Genomic DNA, 26,533 nt, shown 5'->3' on the forward strand with positions numbered 1-26,533 from the left:
TTGAACGTTAGGTCTACTTTTAGTTTCTTGAGTATTCTCCAAACTTCTTTCAGGAAAGGTCATATTAGCTTGCACTCCTGCCAGCAGTGTAGAAGCGTTCCCTTCTCTCTGCAGCCTCACCAACATCTATAGCTTTGGGATTATGTTATGTGGGCTAATCTTACTGAAGTTAGATAATATCTCAAAGTGGTCTTGATTTGCATTTCTCTGATGATTAAAGATGATGAGCATTTTTTCATTTTTTCAGGCCATGCACCTGTCTTCTTCAGAAAAGTTTCTGTTCAAGTCTCTTGCCCACATAGAAATGTGTATCCCCCATTCCTAACACAATGTCTGGCACAGTCAGTGCTGGGTTTCATTAGTATCCCAGGGGCTTGCTCTACTCATTTCCGTTTACCATCTCTTCAAGCCCCTTTTCTCGAGCAGTTTCCATGAGCTACTTACATATTCATTTTATCAGAGAAATAATCATCAGGTGCATTTAAAGACATGACTTTTTCCAGCATCTGATCCACCACCTGTACGTTTAATACCCCTTTGAATTTATGGCTCCAGGGTAGTAGAATCTCTAATCCCTGCCTCTGAAACCAAACCTGTCTCTGTCAGTTCTGTTTACAGGTATCTCAGATCTCTCTTTCTCTGTTATTTCTTTATTTCTACTCCTTTCATTCCCCACTTTTATTCTCTTGTTTTTCCAATTATTTCCTACTGAAAAGACTTGGAATTCATATCAGAGTCAAAATTCTCACTGTGACTAAAAATAAGTACCAAAATATTTTACTAGACATGCACTTTGTAGGTAGGGAGGGATTGCCGCACAGTAGAACTGCTTTATAACACTGCTTTGGGTAGGAAGATGCTGGAATTTATAGGTAAACTCAGGCTAGCAGATGGACATGCAGTCAAGCCCAGCAGGTGGTAGAAATGAGGACTCTCGAGTTTTTTATTCTGAGTGAGATAGAAAGTCAGTGCAGGTTTTGAGTAGAATAGCACGATCGCTGCGGCAGATGCTCTGCTCAGGGTAAGCATGTTGCTCTAGGAACACAGACTGGGCTCTTCATCGGGCCCTCCAGGACCTGGAGGCTTCTTGAGAGAAAGCCAAGAGACAAGCACAAAAAGAGAAAAGAGATTAGCTCAAGCTGAGGCCTGGAGGTGAGCTCCAGTCTGGAATGCTCAAGGAGTGGAAAATCTGGGCCAACCCCTAAGGGTCTCGCACACTAAGGGGGCATTTGGGGTGGATCCTAAGAACAGTGGGCAACCAGCAAGGAGTTTATGGATGGGAATGACACAGTGAATGCAAATCCTTATAACAGATGACTCTGGCTGCTGTGTGGAAGACCACATGAATGAGAGGTCCAGAGGTGACTGTTACCTGCATGAGGACAGTGACAGTATCACAAGGATGGAGAAGAGGAGCCTGACTCATCAGGACTTTGTGATGAACTGGTTGTTGGGAATGAGGAGTAGGAAAGAGTCTTGGATGATCTTTGGGTCCCTGAGCAAGGAGGTGGCTGCAGCAAATAGTAACCAAAGTCATGCCAGCAGATGAGATAACCTTGATGGGCAGTATTTTTTTTTAGGAATAAAGAACAGGACCAGACTCGCCTGTAGCCTAAAGCCCCAGTGAAAGTCCCCCTAGTTCAGTTTTAATTCTGCTTTACCTCCAGAGCAGCGACATGGCACAGGGTAAGTCAGCTCTATCCTCTAGGTAACAGCCACAGTCTGCATATACTTTAAGACATCAGGCTTCAGAGAAGGAGGTTAGCAGGTGCATTCTTTTTGTTTATGGATTTGAGTTACATATTTAGATTTCTAAAAATGAGCTGTGGAGCTGCTACATCTCAATATGCCTCATTATTGAACAGCTTGACTTATGCACATTTGGGGTACAGGGAACATCGTGTCAGGCTTGATAGGGGAGAGTTCGTTTTTAAAAAATTTAATTCAAATCTCTTCTTTTGGATCCCAGGATCTCTGTGTTCTCCAACATAAGGAAGGTAGCAGCAGAAGGGAGACATTGTCACTCTGGCTATCGTTGGGATTCAACATGATAGTGGATTGCCAGTACCCTGACTGCTACCACCTGTCTGCCCCCACATTTGAGAAGGTGGGGTAGGCTAAGGGCTGGGGTGACAAGCAGGATCCTGTACCTGGAAACCTGGGCGCTAACTTTAGATTTAACAGTCACATTAAAGACTCTACCTTGAGGAGATTACAAGGCTGTGGAATTGTATTAAAACAACAGGGTTTGCATCATCCTTGAGAAAAACAACCTGCTAGATTTGGGCCATCTGGTTGGATTTTTATTATCATGTTTCGCAGAAACCAGGATCAGAAAGGTGCAGGAATGGCATATGGTGGCAGGGTGACATATAGCAAGAGAGACAGGCATTTCAAAGTTTGGGGGTTTTTTTGTTTTTTTTTTTTTGAGAAGATCCTCAAGCTATCCCCCTGGGTAGAGTGCCATGGCATCACAGCTCACAGCAACCTCCAACTCCTGGGCTCAAGCGAGACTCCTGCCTCCACCTCCCAAGTAGCTGGGACCACAGGCACCCACCACAGCACCCGGCTATTTTTTGGTTGCAGCCATCATTGTTGTTTGGCGGGCCCGGCTGGGTTCGAACCCGCCACCTTAGGTGTATGTGGCTGGCACCTTAGCTGCTTGAGCCACAGGCACCGAGCCTCAAAGTTTTGTTCTAGGCTGGACTGTCATCCCCTTTCTCCAGAATACACTGTAAAGGTTAGACACAGTTGTTGAAACAACAAATGGATATGCAAAAGGTTTTGTAATTTATCAAGCTAAGAGAAAAGGCGCCTCACTTCACTGATTTTTAATCTTACCCTTGGCTCCGTTAGTGCCGTCATTCAATTTTTGTATTTCTAATCTTATTGGCACACTTTAGTTTTTCAACCTTTACAGCCAAGGAGATGATCTAATTTTCATATTTGGGGGATTGTAGGTTCTTTCTTTTTGAAGCTTGCTGTAGGAGAACTGAGTCAACAAACGCTTTGTGTGGCACTCAACAAATTCTCACACTCCATAGCAGTATTAATACAAAGGAACAAGAGCAAACTCGGAAATAACATTTTGTTGGGGTTTTTTGTTTGTTTTGCTGTGTGTGTGTGAATGTGGTTTATTCTCTGGTGCATATTTTTGCCATAGGAAAAGAGTCTAGGAATGACTTTCTCTCCCTTGATTACATATTTAGCGTAGTTGCCAATGTCAGGATTTGCATAGAATAAAATGTTCAGTGAATATTTGGAAATCTTCTCTTTCCTGTTTCTGCATCCTGTAACCACAGTAACAAGAATTCTTGGGGTGGTAGGAGATTTTGAAGAAGGCAAATGATGGCTGAGTTGTAAATAAAATGATGGCTGGTGGAATGGAAACGACTGTCCCTGTGTAATGTGATCTCCAGTGCACAAATAAATGTCCTTTTGTACAAAGCCCATTACATCTAAATGTCCTGTATGGTCGCTTTAGCCACAAAATTATTAATTCGTTTCTACCTCATGGGAGAGGAGAGGGCTGAAGGATGCCATGTTAATATCAGGTGAGGGAGAGCCCTCTAGCGGAAAAGTGTCAGGGCCAACCCTGGAGCAGGGAACACAGCTTTCAGAAGTCAAAGAAATGTCAGATTTAGCCCTCAGAGTTGAACTGCACATAAGCATACAGTGACTCACCACATCCTGCTAACAAAGCTGCCCTGTAGAATTGTCAAGGACTTATCGAGGCGTGTGCTGAGTAGGAACTAAAATTAAAATCACTGTTTTAAGAACGTGCAACATTCTTCATAGCCCTCATCTGAAAAGCTTGGAATGGGCCAAGTTACAGAGTAGGGGACACATTTTGATGGTAAGCAGTGGAAACTACTGCCCAGGGGGGTAGTAAGGGATAGGGTTTTCTCATCATTCCAGTTGCTTTAGCCAAAGATATACCATTGTAACCCTTGCCTTCCTCAAGACCATTTGGGCTGTGAATATCGTTACAGTTCACTGGGTTGTTTATCTCTTACATAGAAGGAAAATTAGAAAGTACTTTCTCACCCAAATCCCTGACTGTATAAAACACACCTGAAATTGTACTGTCAAATTTATACAAAAATGTTCATACCCTCCTGACTAGGATCATGATATTTCTTGATCCTTTATTCCTGGTAGTCATTATTTATAAATAAAATGAAAGGAGGCTTGAAAAATGTAAAACTTTGCTGTTTGAAGTTATTTTTTATATCAATGGTTTGTATAGCATTTTTTAAAAAACATGTTGTGTAGTAAATACCCTGCTGTATATATCACTTAGATATGCATTTTATATATAAATTTTACATAGACACACAGACACCCTGTATAGATCTCCAATAAATTAAGTTCTGGGCCCCTTGCTCACAGATTTCTTGCTGACCGTCATTCATAACGTCCTCAAGGGTTGAAAAAGCATTGACATTTTAGCCAACCCGACAATTACTTTTGTTTCCAGTCTATAATGTTGGAGAGTCCATGAGTTTTTCTAATCAGCAAACCTGTTGTCTTTTCTGAACAGAAAATGACTTTAGCAAGGATTTGTAAGTCCTTTTTATACTCAGGAACTGTCTGAGGTCTCATATCTTCCTCAAAGCCAGCTCAGCCTGATAAACACGGCCATTCCTTGTGTGTGTGTGTGTGTGTGTTCTATTCATTTATTCATAAGCAAACAAACAATGGCACTCTCATTCTTCTGGGTTAACATTTTTTTCTTATTTTTTTTTTTTTATTGTTTGGGATTCATTGAGAGTACAAGGAATTAGGTTGCACTGATTGCATTTGTTAGGTAAAGTCCCTCTAATAATTCTGTCCCACCCACAAGGGGTGTGCCATACACTGTGACCGCCCCATCTCTCTCCCTCCTCCTCTCTCCCCGCTCCCTTATTCCCCTACCCCCTCACCTTGTGTTAGATCATCTATTGCCTTTATATTAGAATTGAGTACACTGGATTCTTGCTTCTCCTCTTGTGTTGCTTCACCAAAGAGAATGTGTTCCAACTCAACCCAGGTTAATATAAAAGATGTAAAGGCTCTGTCTTTTTTAATGGCTGAATAGTATTCCATGGTATACATATTCCACAGCTTATTAATCCATTCCTGAGTTGGTGGGCATTTAGGTTGTTTCCACATTTTGGCGATTATAAACTAAGCTGCAATAAACAGTCTAGTGCAAGTGCCCTTGTGGTGAAAGGATTTTTTTTTCTTCTGGGTAGATGCCCAACAATGGCATTGCAGGATCAAATGGGAGGTCTAATTTGAGTTCCTTGAGGATTCTCCTTACTGTCTTCCAAAAAGGTTGTATTACTTTGCAGTCCCATCAACAGTGTAAAAGTGTTCCCTTCTCTCCACATCCACGCCAGCATCTGCAGCTTTGAGACTTAGTGATGTGGGCCATTCTCACTGGGTTTGGGTGATATCTTAGGGTAGTTTTGATTTGCATCTCTCTGATGTTAGGGATGATGAGCATTTGTTCATGTTCATTAGCCATTTGTCTGTCTTCTTTAGAGAAGTTTCTATTAGTGTCTGTTGCCCAGTGATATATGGGATTACTTGCTCTTTTTTGTTGTTGTTGATTAATTTCTCTGTAGATTCCAGTTATCAAGCTTTGGTCCATTTCTTTGTAGATCTTAGTTATCAAGCTTTTGTCCAGTTTATACCACGCAAATATCTTTTCCCATTCTGAAGGTTGTCTAAAGCTGTACAGAAGCTTTTCAGATTAATTCCCATTTATTTATTTTTGTTGTTGTAATCGCTATGGAAGTCTTCTTCATATAATGTTTCCCCAGGCCAATATTTTCAAGTGTTTTCCCCACACTTTCTTCAAGGATTTTTATTGTTTTATGCTGTAGGTTTAAATCTTTTATCCTTCTTGAATCAATTTTTGTAAGTGGTGAAAGGTACCTGTCCAGTTTCAGTCTTTTGTATGTGGTTATCCAGTTTTTCCTGCACTGTTTATTGAATAGGGATTCTTTCCCCCAGTGTATGTCCTTGTTTGGTTTATCAAAGAGTAGGTGGCTGTTAAGATGTTAGTTTCATCTTACAGTTTTCTATTCAGCTCCAGATGTCTATGTCTGTATTTTTGTGCCAATACCATGCTGTTTGATGCCACCAACTTTGTTTCTAAGAACTGCCTTGGCTATATAAGGTTTTTTCTGGTTTCATACAAAATGAAAAATTATTGTTTCCAAACTTGAAAGTATGGCATTAGTATTTCTAATGGGGATTTCACTGAATCTGTAGATTGCTTTGGAAATTATAGACATTTTGACAATATTGATTCTTCCCAGCCATGAGCATGGTATGTTCTTCCATTTGTTAATATCTTCTGCTGTTTATTTTCCTAGGGTTTCATAATTTTCTTTGTAGAGATCTTTCACCTCTTTTGTTAGGTATATTCCTAGGTATTTCTTTTTGTCTGAAGCTACTGTGAAGGGAATTGTGTCCTTGATTAACTTCTCATCTTGGCTGTTATGGGCATATACAAAGGCTACTGATTTGTGGACATTGATTTTATATCCTGAGACATTACTGTATTTTGATCACTTCCAGGATGAGTCTTTGGGATTCTCCAAGTATAAGATGATATGATCAGCCAAGAGTGAGAGTTTGACCTCCTTGTGCCCTCGTTTGAATGCTCTTTATTTCCTTCTCTTGCCTGACTATATTGGCTAGAACTTTCAACGCAATGTTGAATAGTAGTGGAGATAGAAGACAACCTTGTCTGGCTCCAGTTCTAAGAGGAAAAGCTTTCAGTTTTACTCCATTCAGTATAATATTAGCTGTAGGTTTGTAGTAAATGGCTTCTGTCAGTTTAAGAAATGTGCCATCTATGCCTATATTCTTAAGTGTTCTAATTAGAAAAGGATGCTGAATTTCATTGAATGCTTTTCCTGCATCTACTGAGAGGATCACATGGTCTTTGTTTTTGCTTCTGTTGATACGGTGAATAACATTTATGTACTTGCATCCCTGGGATGAAACTTACTTGATCATGATGTATAATTTCTTTAATGTGTAGCTGTGATATATTGGCTAAGACTTTGTTGAAAATTTTTGCATCTATATTCATTAGTGAAATTGGTCTGAAGTGTTCTCCTTCTTAGTTGGGTCTTTTACTGGTTTTGGTATCAGGGTGATGTTTGCTTTGTAGAACCTGTTGGGGAAGATTCCTTCCTTTTCAATTTTTTGGAATAATTTCTGCAGTATGTGTATAAGCAGTTCTATGAAGGTTTGATAGAATTCTGGTGTGAAGTGGTCTGGACCAGGGCATTTTTTTGTTGGGAGATTTTTTATTGTTTCTTCAATCTCAGTGCTTGAAAAAACACGGCAATTTCTGAATGTCCAGTGGTCTTCCTCTCTGTGAGTCTCACCTGGGGGCAGAGTTCAACTTGCGTAATTAGGAGCTCACCTCCTTGCAGCCTGTGCCTGTCTCCCTGTGCATGTGTGTGTCCTTAGCTCTTGTTCATTCATTCATTCACTTAGTCATTCATTCAGCAAATACTTAACCTCTTTCAGGTGATATATTGGTGACTAAAACAACCAGGACTTTCTCTCTTGATATGGAGTCCTTAGGGGTAATGAACATTAAACTCATAACCGCAAATGGAAAATTTCCACAGTGGAAATGTAAATATAGACTTATATACCATGATAAACGTGACAAAGGAAGAAGGAATGTGATACCCTTAGAACAGTGGGTGGCCTTAATTATATTTGGGGTGAGAAAAGGGCTCCAAAGGGGTGATGTTTATACTGAAACCCAAAGACGCATGATATTCCCTGCACATACAGCAGGAGCGAAGAAGAGTTCTAACTTTGAGAAATGTTCGGCCATCTCTAAGGTCACATTGGTGTAAACCTCTTACCTTCAGAGAATCCTCCTGCCAGTGTCTTCCCCTCACTTGCCGCTAGCCTGCCAAGGTTTCCCTGGTGCTCCCGTCTCCAATAACCCTTGGAAACACCTGCTGTGCCATGCTGACCTGCCGTGGAACTGAATCAGTTAGATCTCAAGCTACTTACAGAATTAAGACAAAAGTTGTTCTTGAGAATTTATTTAAGAAGCATTTCAGCAGTCTGTAGCACACTTATCCTAAAGATACCATGGGCCCTTGATAGTTACAAAGTTGCAAAGTGAAAAGCACATGGCCTTTGAGATTCAGCAGTCTGGGTCTGAACCCCAACCTGTGACCTGAAACAGACAAGGTCCTCCTCTCAGTCTTATCTGTGAAAGGAGGGCAAGCTTGCCTTAAACTAATGAGGTTCTGGGGGGATTAATACCAGGCACGGAGTGGGCATCAGTAAACATTCATCATAATCTCCTGCCCTCCCTTCTCCCCACTTTTCTGACCCCTCTGGGCCCTAGTTTCTCTTGAGCTCCCCAGTTCTCCCCCCTCCTCCATGATGACATGAAGAGGAGTATCTCTCCCTCAAAACCATCTCAGACATTCTGAATCTGCTTCGGTTAAGAGACATAATGGGCCCACAGCAGACCACCTGAATATAAGTCCCCAGGGACTCACAGCAGAGTGGATGTGAGCACCCCGGGATTGAGCAAAGCTTCAGTACTGTCCAGAATAACACAGCGCATAGGAGCAGCACCTGTCATCAAGCTGGCATCAGTCAAGGATTTGGTCCAGAAGGGGACTGAGGCACCCAGCAGGGTGATCAGTCAGAACCTGGGAGCAGGGGTCAAGTAGGCACAGAGCCCAAGTATAGGGGGCTTTACCTAGGAGGGAGTAAGAGGGAGCTATCATTTAGGGCTCCCTAAGATCTCCCAGAGTTTGAGCACTTAGGCCTGGGTCATTGAAAACAAAGAGTCCATTCCAGGTCCTCAGGGGAAGAGTTGTGAGCAAAGTTGGAGACAGCCTGAGATTGTCTCCACCGAGACCTGCAGGAACTGCATTACTGACACCAGCCGTGAACTGGGGCAGGAGAGCTAAGAACTGAGGAAGGAGAAACAGAAGACAGGACAGGACTTTGCTTATCTGCAGATGTTATAGTCACATCCCTCTTGTTCCCTTACAGGTAAGCACAGACACTTCCAGTTCAAGAAAGCCAGATCCAAAAGGTCGGAGTGCGCTGCTGGCTGACATCCAGCAAGGAACTCGCCTGCGGAAGGTGACGCAGATCAATGATCGCAGCGCCCCACAGATTGAGGGTGAGTGAGCAGCTGGGCCAGACCGCCTGTGAGGCACATCCTCCCATGGCTGGGCCACAGTCGCTTCATAGGACAGACAGGCTGGTGGGTGAGAGAATCCGAGATTTCCTTGCGGATCTGCAGGTGGCTTGGAGTATATCTTTCGCCACTTTTCAAATGCAAACAAAACAAAACACTATGGAGGGGTTGTGGGTAACTTTTTATTATGATAAAATTCACCATTTTAACCATTTTTTAATGTACTATTCAATGGCATTTACGACATTCACAATGTTATTGCAATGATCACCTCTGTCTAGTTCCAGAATATTTCTGTCACCATAACCATTGGCAGACACTCCCCATCCCTCTAAGCCTCCAGCTCCCAGCAGCTCTAAATCTACTTTCTGTCTCTATGCCTTTTCTGGCTATTTCCCAAAATGGAATTGATATCGGAATTTGGCTCTTCAGTAGGTCCTTGGTCTTGGGAATTCGAGGAATGAACCCACAGACCACAGATTAGCAGCAAGACAGGATTTTTATTAGAAGTTAGAAAGGGGGATGGGGGGAGGGAAGGTGATTGGAGGGATCACTTCTATGGTTTATCTTACAAGGGCACAAGTGAATCTTTCTAAGAGTAGAACATAAATGTCTCAACAGAATGACTAAGAAAATGACATGAAGGCTATGTTAACCAGTTTGATGAAAATATTTCAAATTGTATATGAAAATACCACACTGTACCCCATGATTGCATTAATGTACACAGCTATCATTTAATAAAAAAAGAAGAAGAAGAAGAAGTTATAAAGGAATATAGAAGAAGTAAAAGGCACCAGAGCTTCTGTTGGGGGGTGTGGGAACAACTAACTGAGGAGGCTCTACATGGGCTCTTTTATCTAGGGGTGTTAGGTCTTGAGAATTACACTTGGCCAGGACTTGGCAAATAGAAACACGTTTTCATTGTTAGGGAGTGTTATTGACAAAGGAATGAATGCAGTCCCTCTAGCTCAGGGTAAAAGGTAAGGGTGTTCCCTTCATGAACTTGCCCCAGCCTAGGAAAACTGGGGTCCCCTGTCCAGCCTGGAATGGTAGGGAACCCTGTATCAGAATCATACAATGTGTGGTCTTTGTGACTGACTTCTGTCACATAAAATAATGTTCTCAAGCTTCATCCATGGACTTCACTTTTTATCATTGAATAATATTTCATTGTGCGGATGTACCACATTTTGTGTGTCCTTTGCAGGGTAACATATAAAGATCACCTACCTTGTGTCAACATAGTCCTCAAACTCAGTAATGGAAAATGAAGGTCCCAACACACAAAAAATCCGTAAAGCGTTTGCTTCGTTTTTCATAAGGAGAAAGTTCTATTAAGAATTCTGTCTCAGGGCAACCTATAGGAGACTGAAACTGGACCCACACCTTTCACCATTAACTAACTTAGACTCTCACTGGATTAAAGATTTAAACTTAAGACATGAAACCATAAAAATACTAGAAGAAAGTGTAGGGAAAACATTTGAAGAAATTGGCCTGGGTGAACATTTTATGAGGAGGACATCCCAGGCAATTGAAGCAACATCAAAAATACACTATTGGGACCTGATCAAACTAAAGAGCTTCTGCACAGCCAAGAACACAGTAAGTAAGGCAAGCAGACAGCCCTCAGAATGGAAGAAGATTTTCACAGATTATGTCTCCGACAAAGGTTTAATAACCAGAATCCATAGAGAACTTAAACGTTCTCTATGAGAAGAAAACAAGTGATCCCATCTCAGGGTGGGCAAGGGACTTGAAGAGAAATTTCTCTAAAGAAGATCGGCGTACGGCCTACAGATATATGAAAAAATGCTCACCTTCCTAATCATCAGAGAAATGCAAATCAAAACTACTTTGAGATATCACCTAACTCCAGTAAGATTAACCCATATCACAAAATCCCAAAACCAGAGATGCTGGCATGGATGTGGAGAAAATGGAACACTTCTGCACTGCTGGTGGGAATGCAAACTAATATGTTCCTTTTGGAAAGACATCTGGAGAACACTTAGAGAACTGAAAATAGACTGCCGTTTGACCCTGCAATTAGGTATATTCCCAGACGATCAAAAATTGCATTACAACAAAGATATTTGTATCAGAATGTTTATTGCAGCCCAATTCATAATTGCCAGGTCATGGAAGAAGCCCAAGTGCCCATCGATCCACGAATGGATCAACAAACTGTGGTATATATACACCATGGAATATTGTGCAGCCATAAAGAAAGATGGAGACTTTACGTCCTTCATGGATGGAGCTGGAAAATGTTCTTCTGAGCAAAGTATCACAAGAATAGAAAAAAAAGTATCCAATGTACACACCCCTATTATGAAATGAAATTAATTTAAACCTTTTATATGAAAGCTACGACCTAATAACAGCCTAAGAATATGGGGGGCGGGGGGAATGGGTGGAGGGTGGGGGATTGGAGGGATCACTTCTGTGGTTTATCTTATAAGGGTACAAGTGAATCTTTCTAAGAGTAGAATATGAACGTTTTAACCCAATAACTAAGAAAATGACATGAAGGCTATGTTAACCAGTTTGATGGAAGTGTTTTGGATTGTGTGTGAAAACACTGTACCCCAGAAGTGCATTAATGTACGTAGTTACCATTCAATAAAAAAAAAAGAAATAAAACAACTAAGAGTATATTATAAATATCTTACCATAAAAATCAGTAAGTGAGGTAATGGTTATGTTAATTAGTTTGGTTTAAGCATTCCACATTGTATATCAAATCATCACATTGTACCCCATAAATGTACACAGTTATTTTAATAAAAATTAAGCAAAAAAAAAAGAATTCTGTCTCAGGCGGTGCCTGTGGCTCAAGGAGTAGGGCGCCCGCCCCATATACCATACCGGGGTAGTGGGTTCAAGCCCAGCCCCAGCCAAAACTGCAAAAAAAAGAATTCTGTCTCAGAAGATTGTAGGACTAGAGCTTTCTGTCTTCTAGAGTATGCCAGAGTAAAAGGAGTCCTGTGTTTAGGTCCGAATACCCATGTTGAGTTCTGGGTCTGCTACCAAACAAATTGGGGAAGCTCTCCAAGACCACTTTGCTTATTTGCAGAATGGGGTGGGGGGGATAATATCTTCTCTCTCTCTTTCTTTTTTTTTTTTTTTTTGGGTCAAGATTGTTGAAAAATGAAATAGTATATGCAGAACTATTTAGTATAGGTTGAACATTCTTCTTCTACAAATCTCACATCTGAAACTTTTTGAGCACCAACAGGGTGCCAGAAGGAGGTAATGAAGTTGATGTAACCCTGCAGAAAAAGTGCCTCCAAGCGGCATGGTGAAAATGTGTGAAGGGCTCTGGAAGGACTGGAGCAGCCCACGTGCGTTCATAACAGAACAAGAAATCACATCAGTTAATGAAATCAGAGCGAGACTTCTAAGACAAAAACTCATTGTTAATAAGGTAGATTACTCTGGAGGAAATATTTTTTTAAACCATCCAAGAGAACACTCCCTCATGCCTACAGGACCCACTTCCTGGTCTCCCAATTGATTCGAATTTTTCTTCTCACCTAAGAAAATAAAAAGCTGTGTACAGTAACCTGTACAGTACAGTCTAATCCCAGCACGGCAGGAGAGACTGACAACCTGCCTGTTTGTCATTGCTGTTGTCTGACAGCTGATACAGGTATTGGAGTGAGGCTACTGTGCTGCTTAACTGCATTTTTCACTGTATCAATAGTATGTCATATGTTTTACCATGAAGTACTTATGTGTGAATAAGTGTAAGAAAGTCCCTGCAGACTCAGAATGATGGTGGTGCCAAAAACCCACAGATGGCCCACATGGGTGGCTGAGATAAAATACTTTTCCTTTCTAATGTCTCAGTGCACACAAACTTTGTTTTATGCACAAAATTATTTAAACTAATATATAAAATTAACCCTCCTACATGTAAAATTAACCATTGGACCTAAGCACAGGACCCTTTTTACTATATAGCATTTATGAATTTCATATTTAGTCTTGGGTCTCATTCTCCAAGATACCTCATTATGTAAATGCAAATATTTCAAAACTCTAAAAACTCTGAAATTCAAACACTCTGGTCTGAAACTCATATAAAGGATACTCAACCTGAAATGTAAGATGTTACTATGTCTTCATATATTTAGCAATGATGTGCACAATGGTAATTCTTAAAGTTATAAATTCTTAAAAATATAATTGTTTCAGGCCTGGCACAGTGGCTCATATCTGTAATCCTAGCCACTCTGGGAGACCGAGGTGGGTTGATCGCTTGAGCTCACAAATGCAAGACTCTGAGTGAGACCCTGTCTCTACTAAAAATGAAAAACTGAGGCAAGCAGATTGCTTGAGCCCAAGAGTTTGAGGTTGCTGTGAGCTATGACAACATAGCACCCTACCAAGGGTGACAAATTGAGACTCTGTCTCAAATAATAACAATAATAATCATACGTGTTTCCCCATCTATGACTACATATGTTAATGCACATGGATAGACAGAATTTTCGAGAAATATTTTCAACATTGATTACCATAAAAATTAATTTCTTGTTAGACCCACTATCTAATCAGCTAAGACCAATTAACTGATAAATCCATTTTATCCATTTTACTCCACTCCTTATCATTCTAATGAGTAATGTAGACTATTAATGCTCAGAATAACCTGGCCACTTTCACCCACCAGTGGGCACTGTGCCCTAATTGCTCTACGCATATTAGCTTCAGGTTGCAAATATTTTCTGCCAGGAATTCTTGTCGAAGCGGAAAGTCTTCTCATTTTCGGTAGTTGGTAATCACGTGCATCTGGAAGGCTGGCGTTAGCAACACCTCTCTTCAGGCCTCATGAGCTTCTGATCCATGGAAGAAAAAGTACAGGGAAGCGTGAGGGGCTCATCCACGCGCGCTGGGGAGACGGCAGGAAAATGCTGAAGCACAGTCACTGCAGGCCACTCTGCTCCACACACTGTAGGCAGGAAGTTCAAATGACTGAATTAAATCCATGGGGGGGAGGGGGTTTGTTGTGTTTTTTTTATGTTTGTTTGTTTTTTGTTTGGGGAGGGGTTTGAGATAGAGTCTCATTTTATCACCCTTGGTGGAGTGCCATGGCTTACAGCTCACAGCAATCTCAAATTCTCGGGCTCAAGCAGTTCTCTTGCCTCAGTCTCCCAAGTAGCTGGGACTATAGGTGCCTGCCATAATGCCTGGCTATTTTTTTAGAAACAGGGTCTTGCTCTGGCTCAGGCTGGTCTCGAGCTCCTGAGCTCAGGTGATCCACCTACCTCGGCCTCCCAGAGTGCTAGGATTACAGGCATGAGCCACTGTGCCCAGCCTAAAATCCGTGAGTTGGTCTGGTCCTCCCACAGCCAAGTTGAAAATAAGACAGCTCTACCCCTATCATGTTTAGATTTTCTAATTCAAACGGTGCTGCTAGTTCCCCTGTTGCCATCTATAAAATGACAGCATTCGTTGGTCACTTTGAAGGATGTTGGCCACAAATGGTCAGTTATTTGACAGGACTAGGAAAATAGCAAACAGGCTGAGGCACGTGAGTCTGCAGGGTCTCGAGGAGGGTCTGCTGGTGAGGGGGGATGCTGAGTCGGAGGGTGACATCAGAGGTGGGAGAATGGAAAGGTGACAAGGGCAGGGTTAGACCCTGACCACAGTGAGAACTGTCTGCTCAGCTCTGCTCACAGTCCTGATCTGCTTGCCTCTCCTCTCTAAAGGTTCTAAAGGGACCAGCAAAGAAGGAGGAGGTTCTGCAAACTCCCGAGCTGTGAACACACCCCCAGCCCTAGGAGACCTGTTTGCTGGTGGCTTTCCTGTGTTGCGACCAGCAGGCCAGAGGGATGCAGCAGGTAAGGAAGCATTCAGATGGCCTATCTTGTGGTCTTTATCTCCTTAACTTGTGGAACCAACTGGGCAACATGACATTTTTATGTGACATTTTTAGTGAACAAGAAGGTCATGTATTCGAGCCCTTAAAAACCAGAAGTTTCCAAAGCACACAATTGCTCAGGGAATCTTTGAAATCATCATCCTGTTTAAATTAGCTTATTGGAATAGTGGGAGAATGACTTGCAATAGTGTGCAGTACTTAGTGATGGCATGTTGGTGGCCCAGACTACAACACCTAGGCAGAAGGTACAAATTGTAATAGACAATCACAGAGGCATCACTGTGGACTCACTAGCAACGTGTAAGGTATAATGATTTAGTTATTATATCAGTCAGCTATTGCTGTGTAACAAGACACCCTGAAACCTAAAAGCATTAAACAACTGTTCTGTGGGCTGGGGATTTAAGATGGTCTCAGCTAGGCTCTCCCTAGCATCTGCAAACAACTGCAGGTTGGGTAGGTGGCTTTGCTTATTTTGTATTTCGCATATTTCTCCTACCTCTGGGGCCTACACTGGAACAACTGGCCTGACTCATCTCTGATCCACATGGTCTCTCAATATCCAACAAGCTGGCGAGGGCTCGTTTCATGGACAGAAGTGTAGAAAGTCTCTTGAGGCTGAGTCTCAGAGGATTATTAGGAAGTAACATGGAAGTCTAGGAAGTATTGCTTCCTACCGCATCCCCTTGGCCAAAACAAATCCAAGGCCAGCCCGGAGACAAGGATGGATAAATAGATTTCACCTACTGATGAGAAGAACTGCAGAATCACATTTCACAGATTATGGAATCAGGCATGAGTGGGTAATTGAAGCCATTTTTGTAATCAGTCTACTGGAGTCATTTGTTTTTTAGTGGGCACGAGATGTTTTGAAAGTATTGCATTGAAAGTGGGCTAATATATATTTTTACTGTGAGCAAAAAGAGTGTTCCTATTCTTGTGCTCTTTTGCCAGCAGCTGATTAAACTTCTAGAATATTGTTAATTTAAGAACTGTAAAGATCCTCTACCATAGCTTTTGCGATATGGCTTTTCTAATCTTTTCTGTGGCCTCTGTCACTGTTTCACATCATGCAGTGATGTGTTGCCTGCACCCACTGATAAGTCCAGCAAAGATAAGGACTCGTGGACTCAACTTGAACCTTCTCAGCAGCCATTTTCATTTCCTCGTTTTCACTGAGAGTTTGGCAAAAAAGATAATGTGAATGTGGATAAAGAGAGTGGATATCCTTCAGTGCCCTCTTCTTTCAAAATTCCTGAGTGCTATCACACCACTATCCTTTGGGATACAAAGCTTCTACCCATTTCTCTTCATAGAAATAGTGATGGAAGAAGTACCTCCCAGTCAAGTTTTCATAGGGTCTAGCCAAAAGAAGACAACAGTATCCCTACTCCTCTACTTGTCTCCAGTGGGACACATATGTTAGAGATTTGAGCCTCTTTGCTGAGGAAGATAAGAATTTCTGTCTTTCGAGACTGGGGTCCATAATGAAGTGACTAATAATGGTTGTTACAGGATGGAAACTCAAGGAGAAAGCCAATAGGTAGATGCATGGATTGGATACACACCAGGGTAAGACAGACCAGAGCTCTCCTCTCTGAGAACTTTCCTGACAACCCCTACCTTATCCAGAGAACAAAACTTAGGACTATGCTTCATCACTGAGCTCATTGCCAACCGTTCTTGCTGACTCATGTCCTCCAATCCACACACACCGGGCATATTGCTGCCACAGGGCTCTTTCACCAACTGTTTCCTTAGCCTGAAAGACTCTTCCCCAGGTGTCCACATGGCTTGCTCTCTCCCTTCCTTCAAGTCTTGTTCAAGTGACACTTGATCAACATACAGTGAGGTCTTTACTCATCATCCCATATCAAAGATCAGTCCTACCCCTCCATTCCATATCTCTGTTACCTTGATTTGTTTTTCTTATATTAGTTTGACACATTCTATATTTACTGTTTTATTGTCTATCTTATCTCTCTAAATGTAAGCTCCATGGAGGCAAGGACTATGCCTTGTTGACTCCCTTGAAAATGGCATGGGGTAGGCATATTTGTTGAACAGAATGTGTGAGTGGATCATATGGTTGCTGACTTATCCATTACACACCAGAAACACCTAGTGTCTAGGGCTCACTATACCTTTGGAGACCCACAAAAATATTTAAATTAATTTTAAAATCAGAAGAAAAAACATGATCTTTTAGGGTCAGAAATAATATTTTTCTTTATCCTAATGCAGTTATAGATAGAAATTTTTTATGGCAGAAGGCACCCACAAAGGCAAAAGTGACTAGGGGCCTTGGAATCATAATGCAGCTTTGGCTTAGTATTCTGAAGGAGTGACAATTAAAATAAGATACAATTAGAAAACATTGTCACTGGGTAGTACAGAATGTGTAAGGAGGCTTCCACCCAAACCAAGGTCTTCGGGAAAACATGTACAGATTTAAGGAAGAAGAAATATTTCCTCTTTTGATAAATTTCCAGTTTTTAAAAGCTGAATCTATTTATAGCAGCAAAGCAGCCTTGATGTCCTCAAGATGTCCATTTCCCACCCACTTCTTGGTCTCCTTTTGTGTTTTCTTTGGATTTATAGGACTGGGCTGATGGACAGCCTCCTCCTTTCCTTCCCTCTGCTGGCCCTGGGCCTGACACTTTCCTTGCCTGCACATATGCCCTCAGTTCCTTTCTGAGGGTCTCACCTTCTCAGTTCCTTCCTGTGGGTCTCACCTTGGTCCCCATGTGGCCATGATTATAAGGCAAGCAAAGATTTGGGCTGCCCTTGCTTTTCACATTGCGATACAAATGGGTTTGCCCACATTCTCAGTTGGCTGCTGCTCAGTAAGCAGAGGACCTTGTGCTTTTAATTGATTCACTGTAAGGGGTTTTGAATCTTGGATCCCTGGTGTCCTCAGTCACTTAAAAAGTTTGGATATGGCCAAGCGCAGTGGCTCATGCCTGTACTACTAGCACTCTGGGAGGCAGAGGCGGGTGGATTGCTTGAGTTCAGGAGTCTGAGACCAGCCTGAGCAACAGTGTGATCCCATCTCTACTGAAAATAGAAAAACTATCTGGGCATTGTGGTGGGCACCTATATTCCCAGCTACTCTGGAGGCTGAGGTGAGAGGACTGCTAGAGCCCCGGAGTTTGAGGTTGTTGTGAGCTATGACACCATAGCACTGTAGCCTGGGACAACACAGTGGGGCTCTGTATCAAAAAAAAAAGGACAAGTTATTCAAGGTTAGTCTCTATTCTATTTTTCAAACTCGTATCCCTTTAATAGTCATTCAACAACCAGGCATATAGGTAGGCCTCTCCTTGTTTAGAGAGCTGCCTAGGTCCTCCCTTGCCACCTCTGTGTACTAAGGGAACAAGTTTGAGAACTTTTAGGCCCGAATCTGAACTGATGCCTGCCTTAGACATCACATGAAGTGTCTTAACATTGGAGTTGCAGGCAGATGATCCTTTGCCTGGAAAGGCAGAGGGTCCTTCTGCTCCTGCTCATGGTCAGCCAGTTCTCACAGTGCCAGCCTTTGACCCCCTGGGGAATCAACTCAGCCAAGGTGGATTAATTAGTGCAAAGGTATTCTCTCTTCTAGAATCATCTCAAAGAGAACCCTTAATAGAGGAATTATGATGCCACTGCCTTGCTTTAAGAACAGCCATTCCATAGCATTGTTGCCCCGGTAATTGTCACATCATAGCCAGAGGGTCCCCCATTTGGAAAGTCAGATAGTGAGGTCCTGCCCACTTAGCTTCAGCCCCCACAGGTCACTTCTACCACTCTAGCTTTGACTGGCCTGCTTTTGACACTAAGTACATTAGGGTGTGATTTAGCATCTGGGCGAGTAGGCACACTGGAGCCTCAGCCGCTAAAAAGCTCAGAGCCCCCAGTAGATGCCGGGGTTCGTGATCTGAAATGAAAGCTGCATTTCCTATGCTGCCACACCCAGGAAGTTGTAGGTATGAGAAGCCACCTTTTCCCCCAGGGTTTCCTTATGTCGTCATGGGGATTATAAAACATGTCATGGGGATGCTAGAATAGGGGGAAATGTATTCCCCAGAATTTGTTTTAGGAAGATCACTATATTTGGAAGAAATAATTTAATATGCCTCCTGAGTAGACAGTGATAGTCCAAGGGCATATTTAAGCAGTGAATGCGGAACATAAATGTATCAGAGAGGAAGAGAGAAGAAAGGGTGAGCAGAGTTGTGCAAAGAGTGCAGAGCCCCTCCCAGGACCCGGCCTCACCTTCATCTTCCCTGAAGTGCACCAAACACAAAGTGCTTTCCAGGAACAACTGGTTGGTGTGAATTCAAAGAGGCATTGAATGGCATCCAGGGGTCCTCCAACTTTTTAAACAGGGGGCCAGTTCACTATCCCTCAGGCCGTTGGAGGGCCAGACAGCAGGTCCCGGGGCTGAGTCGACTGCGAACCAGGACAGGCAATGGCGGCAAAAACACTGGGCGGGTCGGATAAACGTCCTAGGCGGCCGCATGTGGCCTGCACCATAGTTTGAGGACGCTGGAATTAAGCTGGGGCAGAGAAAATGAAAGACCTATAAGATGAGACAGAAAATAGCCAGCTTAAGTTTTTGGGAAAGGGGATTTTGAACTTCCAAAAGCCACAGAACTGAGAGGTTCAATTTCATTAGACCTAGATTTTTCCTCTCTCTTTACTTATTTTATATATCTAGGAAATCATGAATTTTCTGTTCTCAGTACAGAAACGAAGTCCTTCACAAAATGCTGGGAGTGAGGAAAACCTCTGGGCCAGGACTTCTGACTGGTACCCCTGAGGATGCAAACTAGAGCATAGGGGCTGATGGAACTAGCAGGTGACACTGAATGAGCCTTGAGATGAGGAAGGGCCAGTGAGGTCAGGGCAGATGAAAGCGAGGTGGCATGGATAGGAAGGCTGGTGGCCAGGCTTGGGCTTGTCTCGGAGGAGGGCAGCTCTTTAATGCTGGGAAGAGCCTCTTTAATGCTGTGACCCTTGCAGCCTCTTACTGGACAGCAGGAGACGTATCTGCCATGCAGCTCACTGAGGCGCACTCGAGTATCCCTAGTGCCGCCCAGACACTTGGGTGGGGGGGGAGGAGGGTCTTCCTTTTTGGTGAGCTAACCCAGAATTTGTTTCATTTCTAGGTACCAAGTCAGGGCAGGCCCCTGGCTCCCGAGCACCGTCTCCCAGGCTTCCCACCAAAGCCATCATTGGCCCTGTTAACCCCCCTGCATCGCCCAGGCTAGGCAATGCCTCTGAGACGCATGGCGCTGCCAGGACAGTCCTTCCCCGCCCCAGCGTGCCCGCCCCTCCTCCCCCGACCCCGCCCGCACCTCCACCCTTGCCCCTGTCCTCCCCGGTCAAAGCTGCGCTGGTGTCCCCTCCTGGCCCGCCGACCAAAGGGACCCTCCCGGTGCTTGCGCCTCCTGTTCCCTGCGCGCCTCCACCGCCACTTCCCCCAACCCCACCCCCACTGCCATCGGCCTCGGTTCTGGGTGACAAGGCGGCGAAGCCTCCCCTAGCCCCCTTGCACCTCCCGCCCATTCCGCCCCCGCTCCCTCTCCTCCCACCCTGTGGGTATCCTGGGCTGAGCACGGAGCCCGCCAGCCCAGCCCAAGACTCGCAGGAGTCGCCCGCCCCGCCGCCCCCGCCGCCCCCGCCGCCCCCCTATACCTGCTCCCCGAGGGCCGCGGCGCCCGCGCCGCCCCTGCCAGGACCTAATGGCAGCAGTGAAGTCCCACCTCCACTGCCCCCCAAGTCCCCCAGCTTCCAGGCCCAGCCGCAGAAGGCCTTGCCCGCGCCGCCGGCGCCCCCGGGGTCCCAGGTGTTCGTGCAGAAGAAGCGACCAGGCCGAGGCCCAGGTAAGCCACTCGGAACGAGTGAGTGGCCTGCACCGGAGAGCCACTTGGAAACTGGAGGGATGTCCCAAACCCTAGGATTGATTGCATTTTAGACCAGAGGTATTCAGTGGCCCTGGTGGAGCGCATTAAAACGCTGTGGTTCAGGGCGGCACCCGTGGCTCAGTGGGTAGGGCACCGGCCCCATATACCGAGGGTGGCGGGTTCGAACCTGACCCCACCAAACTGCAACAAAACAATAGCCGGGCGTTTTGGCAAGCGCCTGTAGTCCCAGCTACTTCGGAGGCTGAGGCAAGAGAATAACCTACGCTGAAGAGCTGGAGGTTGCTGTGAGCTGTGATGCAGCAGCCCTCTACCCAAAGACAAAAGGGCGACAAAAGTGAGACTCTGTCTCTAAAAATATGTAAATAAAAAGTAAAACCTTGTGGTTCCATGGAACTTAGTTGTTGGAGGTATTAAGGGGAAGGGAGGCCAGGAGACTTGCCCCAAATGAAAATTATGCAGATGGTAAGCAAAGGATTCTGACCTTGACCCTGCATTCACTAGCTGCTGTGTGACTACAAGCAACCTTTTAGCCTCTCTGTGCTCCCTGCTCGTCATCTGTAAGATGGGAGGAGAGAGCAATAGTTCCTACCTCTGGAGGCTGTTGCAAAGATTGAGTTCCTATGTCTGGCACAGTGGGTTTGCAGAGAAGAGTTATTCCGACTGTCACGGTTCCAATGCTGAACCTACTCCCAGAAATGGAGGGAAGGTGTGAGTGTGGTTTGTGTCCAGAGCCAGGTCTCCCCAGCCAGAATCTTCCCCAGCCTCAGTAGAATGGATTTGCATTTACACAGCTTCTGCAGCAGACTCAAGAAAACTAGGGGCCTCTATGTTGATATTAAATATTAAAAATAGTTCCTTCATTTATGCAGCGCAGACGACTTTGTATTGAGTGATGAGACTTCACTCACCTCTCAGACACATAAACACACACAGCCACACTCACACACATACACATATTCCTTTCAGAAAACATTTTTATGCAGAAAGTTTCTTAAATATATTTTCTTGAATTAAAAACAATACAAGCTTGTCATAGGGCCAACAGAAGAGAATTGAAATGACCTTTAATAATTATGTCACTCAAGATGAAAACTGCCCTTTGGATGTGTTTCCTACATTTTTTCATTACTTAGGTGTTTACCTGCACTGATGTGTCAGACGGCAGATTATGGATTGCCAAATGAGACACATGGAAAATTACTGCAAAAGAGAGTGGGCCTCTCTCCAGTGCTATCAGGGAGGGCTTGAGGAAGTAGGTTGGACTGAGCTGGGCCCTGTGGGCATGGCAGTTTAAGTTGACTGGAAGGAGAAATGAGGATTTACTTATCCCAGTGGGAGAACTGCAATTCAGGGCCAAGGAGGTTGGCTCCAAAGGTTGCCCCATTACTTACTATATCACATTACACCCCAAGATCAAAATGCTTAACCTCTCATGTAAGGTTATAGCCTCAGTGGTCTCCATCCCTGTGTTTGAATGCACCATCATCTTCTCTGTAAGGGACCAGTGGGGGAAAGCTAAATCCACCCCCTGCACCTCCTGCAAGATCACCCACCACAGAGCTTTCAAGCAAGAGCCAGCAGGCCCTCATCTGGACCCCAGCACAGCAGCCTGGAGGTCAACTACGAAATGGAAGCCTGCACATCCTGGGTAAGTGGGGTCAAGGCTGGCTGTGCTTTCCCCTGGCCTCTGGAGGGTTTGCAAGCAACAGTGCTGTCATTTCTCAGTGGACAGGGGGCTCACTCCAGCACCAAACAGCCCACAGGCTCTGTTACATAGCTTTCTCCCGAGGCTCTGTGGGTAGATTAAGGGTCCATTTTTTAGCCTTTTGATTTAGATCAGAGAAAGAGAAGAAAACTGACATTTAAGCTATTTGTGTGTCTGTCTGTCTGTCTGTCTGTCTTCATGGAGAAATCATTGCATAAGCTTGAGAGGCAAGTGACTTAGATTAAAGGGAAGAGATAGAAGGAAGGCTCACCAGGGAGGGGACAATTAGAGCAAAAATCTGGAGGTAGGAAGGAAGGTCCCTTGGTGTCAGATGTAAGGCCACAGACTAAATCCCTTCCATGTGCTGGGCTAGTGTCAGACACAAAGCCTATATCACAAAGCAGGAACTCTGCCCATGAAAGGGCCACCAGACCCCAACAGGAGCTTGTTTGGTTTGGGGAGCCAGGTCCCACATGGACTGCAGACAGTGCTGAACACTCTGTTAAGGTGCTCCAAGCTGCTGGGACTTTGCTGGTTCCGTATTAGTGCCGGGGTCCCCAGCTGTGACTCTGTATGCAGGAGAGCCCTGTGCCACTTCCTCCCCGTGTCAGCTTCCATACGTGTTGGTACATTGGGGTGAGTGACGGAGAGTGACTGCGGATTTGCCGTTTCCTGTTCCTCCTTGCCCCAGCCAACCAGTAAAACAAGTGGATGGATGTCTGTAGGGCAGCGGTTCTCAACCTTCCTAATGCCGTGACCCTTTAATACAGTTCCTCATGTTGTGGTGACCTCCAACCATAAAATTAATTTCCTTGCTATATTAAAGGGTCACCCTATTAGGAAGGTTGAGAACCACTGCTGTAGGGAATGGCCTGCCCTGAAACTCTTTGCACGGCAGCCAAACAGAACTCAGTGTATTTGGTCAGAGACCTGTGTGCTCCTGGGTCATGACAGTAACCTGAATAAACCTTACCATTTCCCATGTGTGCAGATGACTTTGAGTCCAAATTCACGTTCCATTCTGTGGAAGACTTCCCCCCTCCAGATGAGTATAAACCATGCCAGAAGATTTACCCCAGCAAGATCCCCAGAAGTAAGTACCACCCTGGTAAGACCTCAAAAGTAGGTGCTCAGTCTGCATTTTTTGGTCACAGATGTCTGAAGGATGATGGTATCATTTTGCTCTGCTACTGTAAGGATCTAGGATGTAGTGCTGTGCACACTTCTGGAGGTTTCAGAGCATTTATTTGTCCTGATACCTAAGGATTCATTTAAAGGTTTTTTTCAAGAACACCAAGATTGACTCTGGCATTATATTTGGATGCCTAAATTTACTACTCATCTCTCTCCTCCCTGGGGCATTTGATAAGGGAACGAAACACCCCCAAACAACAGCAGAATGAGATACAGGAGCCTTGTATTTATACCTGGGGAGGAACCTGAAACCCCCCAGTTCAGAACGCTTATAAACCATAAATGGAGAATGTCCTTAGATGTGTGGTTCTCAACCTTGGTTACATATCAGCATGCCCTAGGCAGCTTTTAAAAATCCCAAAGGCCAGGGTACATCCTCACCAACTAATCAAAATATCGAGGATGGGATGCAGGTGTCAGTATTTCTGAAAGCTGCCAGGTGACTCCAGTGTACTGCCAGGGCTGGGAATCACAGCCCAGGGAGGGCCTGCCTCCTGATTTAATTGGCGTGGTGAGGCTACAAGAGAGCCTTACCTGACTTACCTGTTCAGCCTTAAAGAGTAGGAGTGATAGAGTCTGCCTACTAGTTAATAGACCAGGTTCCTGTCCAGTGCTGGGCCAGTCAGCTTGGGTAGGAGCCAGTAAAAAGCGGGCAGAGCCAACAACAAGGGCAGTGAGGGTCAGATGTGTTCCCACCCCCTATATTCCTTCATCGCAGACATCTCTGGACCTGATCGGAAAGTCATTAGCGTCTAGGGTTAGCCCAAGACCAGGAACCAGGAACTTGCTCTTTGACTGTATCCCTTCAGAGGGACCTTGATGAAGTCCCTTCTGCAAGGCTCAGCTTCCAACAGAGCAGAGGGAACGTAGCCTGCTCTGTGCTCCGATAGGGCACTCTGGGGATCGGCCTGGGCCAGTCTTTCTCTGCTGGCCTGTGGGACAGCACACGTAGAGAGCTGTGACCTTGTGTGCTCTGTTAATAATGTGTGAATGTCACTGCTCAGGATTGAGCAAGAGAAAGAAGGGAGCAGTATAAAAGTGGACGGAGGGAAATTTGTCCACTTAGGGCTTAAAGAGACCGTGAAGACACAGCACTTGGAGAAGACAGGTGCCACGTCTGTCTCTCCCTCCCACTCAGTGCAGCAGTTGTGTATGGACTGCATGTCACGCAGCAGGTGCCCCGTGAGCACCAGAGGCCACAAAGTGTAAGGAACAGGGGCCTGTCCCAAGCACACACCACACACACTCCTGAGGTGGATAGGAGAGAAATTAGCATCTTAAGCAGCGATTGCTTAGAGCAGGCATCCTCAAAATATGGCCCGCAGGCCACGTGCAGCCCACCTAGGACATTTATCTGGCCCACAGAGTGTTTTTGCTACCGCTGCCTGTCCTACATAGCAGCCAACTCATCCCAGGGCCTGCAGTCCAGCCCTCCAATGGTCTGAGGGACAGTGAACTGGCCCCCTGTTTAAAAAGTTTGAAGACCCCTGGCTTAGAGTGCTGAGGGCACGTGGTGGACATAGGGGTGGAGGGTGGGGGCCAGAGGCCTGAGAGAGAAAGTCTCATTTCCACATTGGTGGGACGGCACACAGGCAGAGGACAGGACGAACCCAGGAGATATCACAATGGTGCTTGGTGCTTGTGGGCCCTGTAAGTCCCACACGGTATGTCTGACTGTCTGGCTTAGTCAGACTACAGACTACATAGGTTACCAGAGGCTTTAGGTTGGGGTGGTGTTAATATACAGTACCCTTTTTCCATCTTGTAAAATATTTACAAGAATCAAAGAGCTAAGTGTCTGTATCTGTATTGGAGGGCATGGCTTAGGGGTTCAGCAACAACAGATTTCTGAATACTACATGCAGCCTGGAATGAGGCCTGCTCACGCCCTCGGACAGGGTGACACCCACGTGAGGAGATGGAGTCCGGCCTCCTCTGCAGTCACAGAACTTTCCACGTGGCAGTGTTGCGGGACCAATACTCTGTCCACCTGTCACTCAAGCCAGTCAGCAGAGAAGCAGATGAGATCAACTATCCATTTTATTTACGGAAAAGCCAGCAGTTCTGGCTAACAGCAAGGGTCTCTCCTCAGAGAGCTGCTGTGTCTCCTGCTTCCCTTTGTTCCTCTCAGAATAGGAGCAAACATGTCAGTGTTCCTAATTACCATAGTGTAAGTTAACTAGATAGATTCCTCCTCACAGGTTACAAGGTTACGTGACATCCCCCATCTTAATGTGGTCATCTCATCAAAGCGTTCCTGCTCTACACTAAGTTTATAGTCAGTACTCCAGGTCTAGAGTTGGGGTGGGGAAAGAAGGAGCCCCAGATACCAGTGTTGAAGCCATCCGAGGTTAAGGGTGTACTGTTGCTCCACAGAGGCCACATAGGCTGGGTGCCCCACAGCTAATTCGAGTCTTGACAGAACCCCGTGATCCTCCCAGAACACAGGAAGTTTGAGAGTTCTGCCACAAGGCCCTGTCCCAGCCTCCCAGCTTCCTGTGAGGCTGCCCCAGCACCTTGGTCCTTAGAGCATTGGTCACTTCGCTTTATCCATAAAGAGAAGGCCTTATATGTGAACAAACACATGCAGATGGCAGCACACGGGCTCACGCCTGGGCCTGTGCAGA

The 26,533-nt window shown here is 44.8% G+C and overlaps 1 protein-coding gene across 1 annotated transcript in view; it reads left to right on the forward strand.

Annotated features, from left to right (window-relative positions):
• The first annotated feature begins 2,047 nt into the window (after positions 1-2,047).
• WIPF3 (WAS/WASL interacting protein family member 3) overlaps positions 2,048-26,533 on the forward strand; it is a 41,517-nt gene continuing 17,031 nt past the window's right edge. The window contains exons 1-6 of the mRNA XM_012804330.1: positions 2,048-2,107; positions 9,049-9,181; positions 14,923-15,054; positions 20,249-20,965; positions 22,506-22,655; positions 23,704-23,805. Of these exons, the coding sequence (XP_012659784.1) occupies positions 2,048-2,107; positions 9,049-9,181; positions 14,923-15,054; positions 20,249-20,965; positions 22,506-22,655; positions 23,704-23,805 (1,294 nt within the window). The remainder of the gene's footprint in view (positions 2,108-9,048; positions 9,182-14,922; positions 15,055-20,248; positions 20,966-22,505; positions 22,656-23,703; positions 23,806-26,533) is intronic.

Source organism: Otolemur garnettii, unplaced genomic scaffold (assembly GCF_000181295.1).
Source record: "Otolemur garnettii isolate 467f Iridium unplaced genomic scaffold, OtoGar3 scaffold00028, whole genome shotgun sequence".
NCBI classification, from domain to species: domain Eukaryota; kingdom Metazoa; phylum Chordata; class Mammalia; order Primates; family Galagidae; genus Otolemur; species Otolemur garnettii.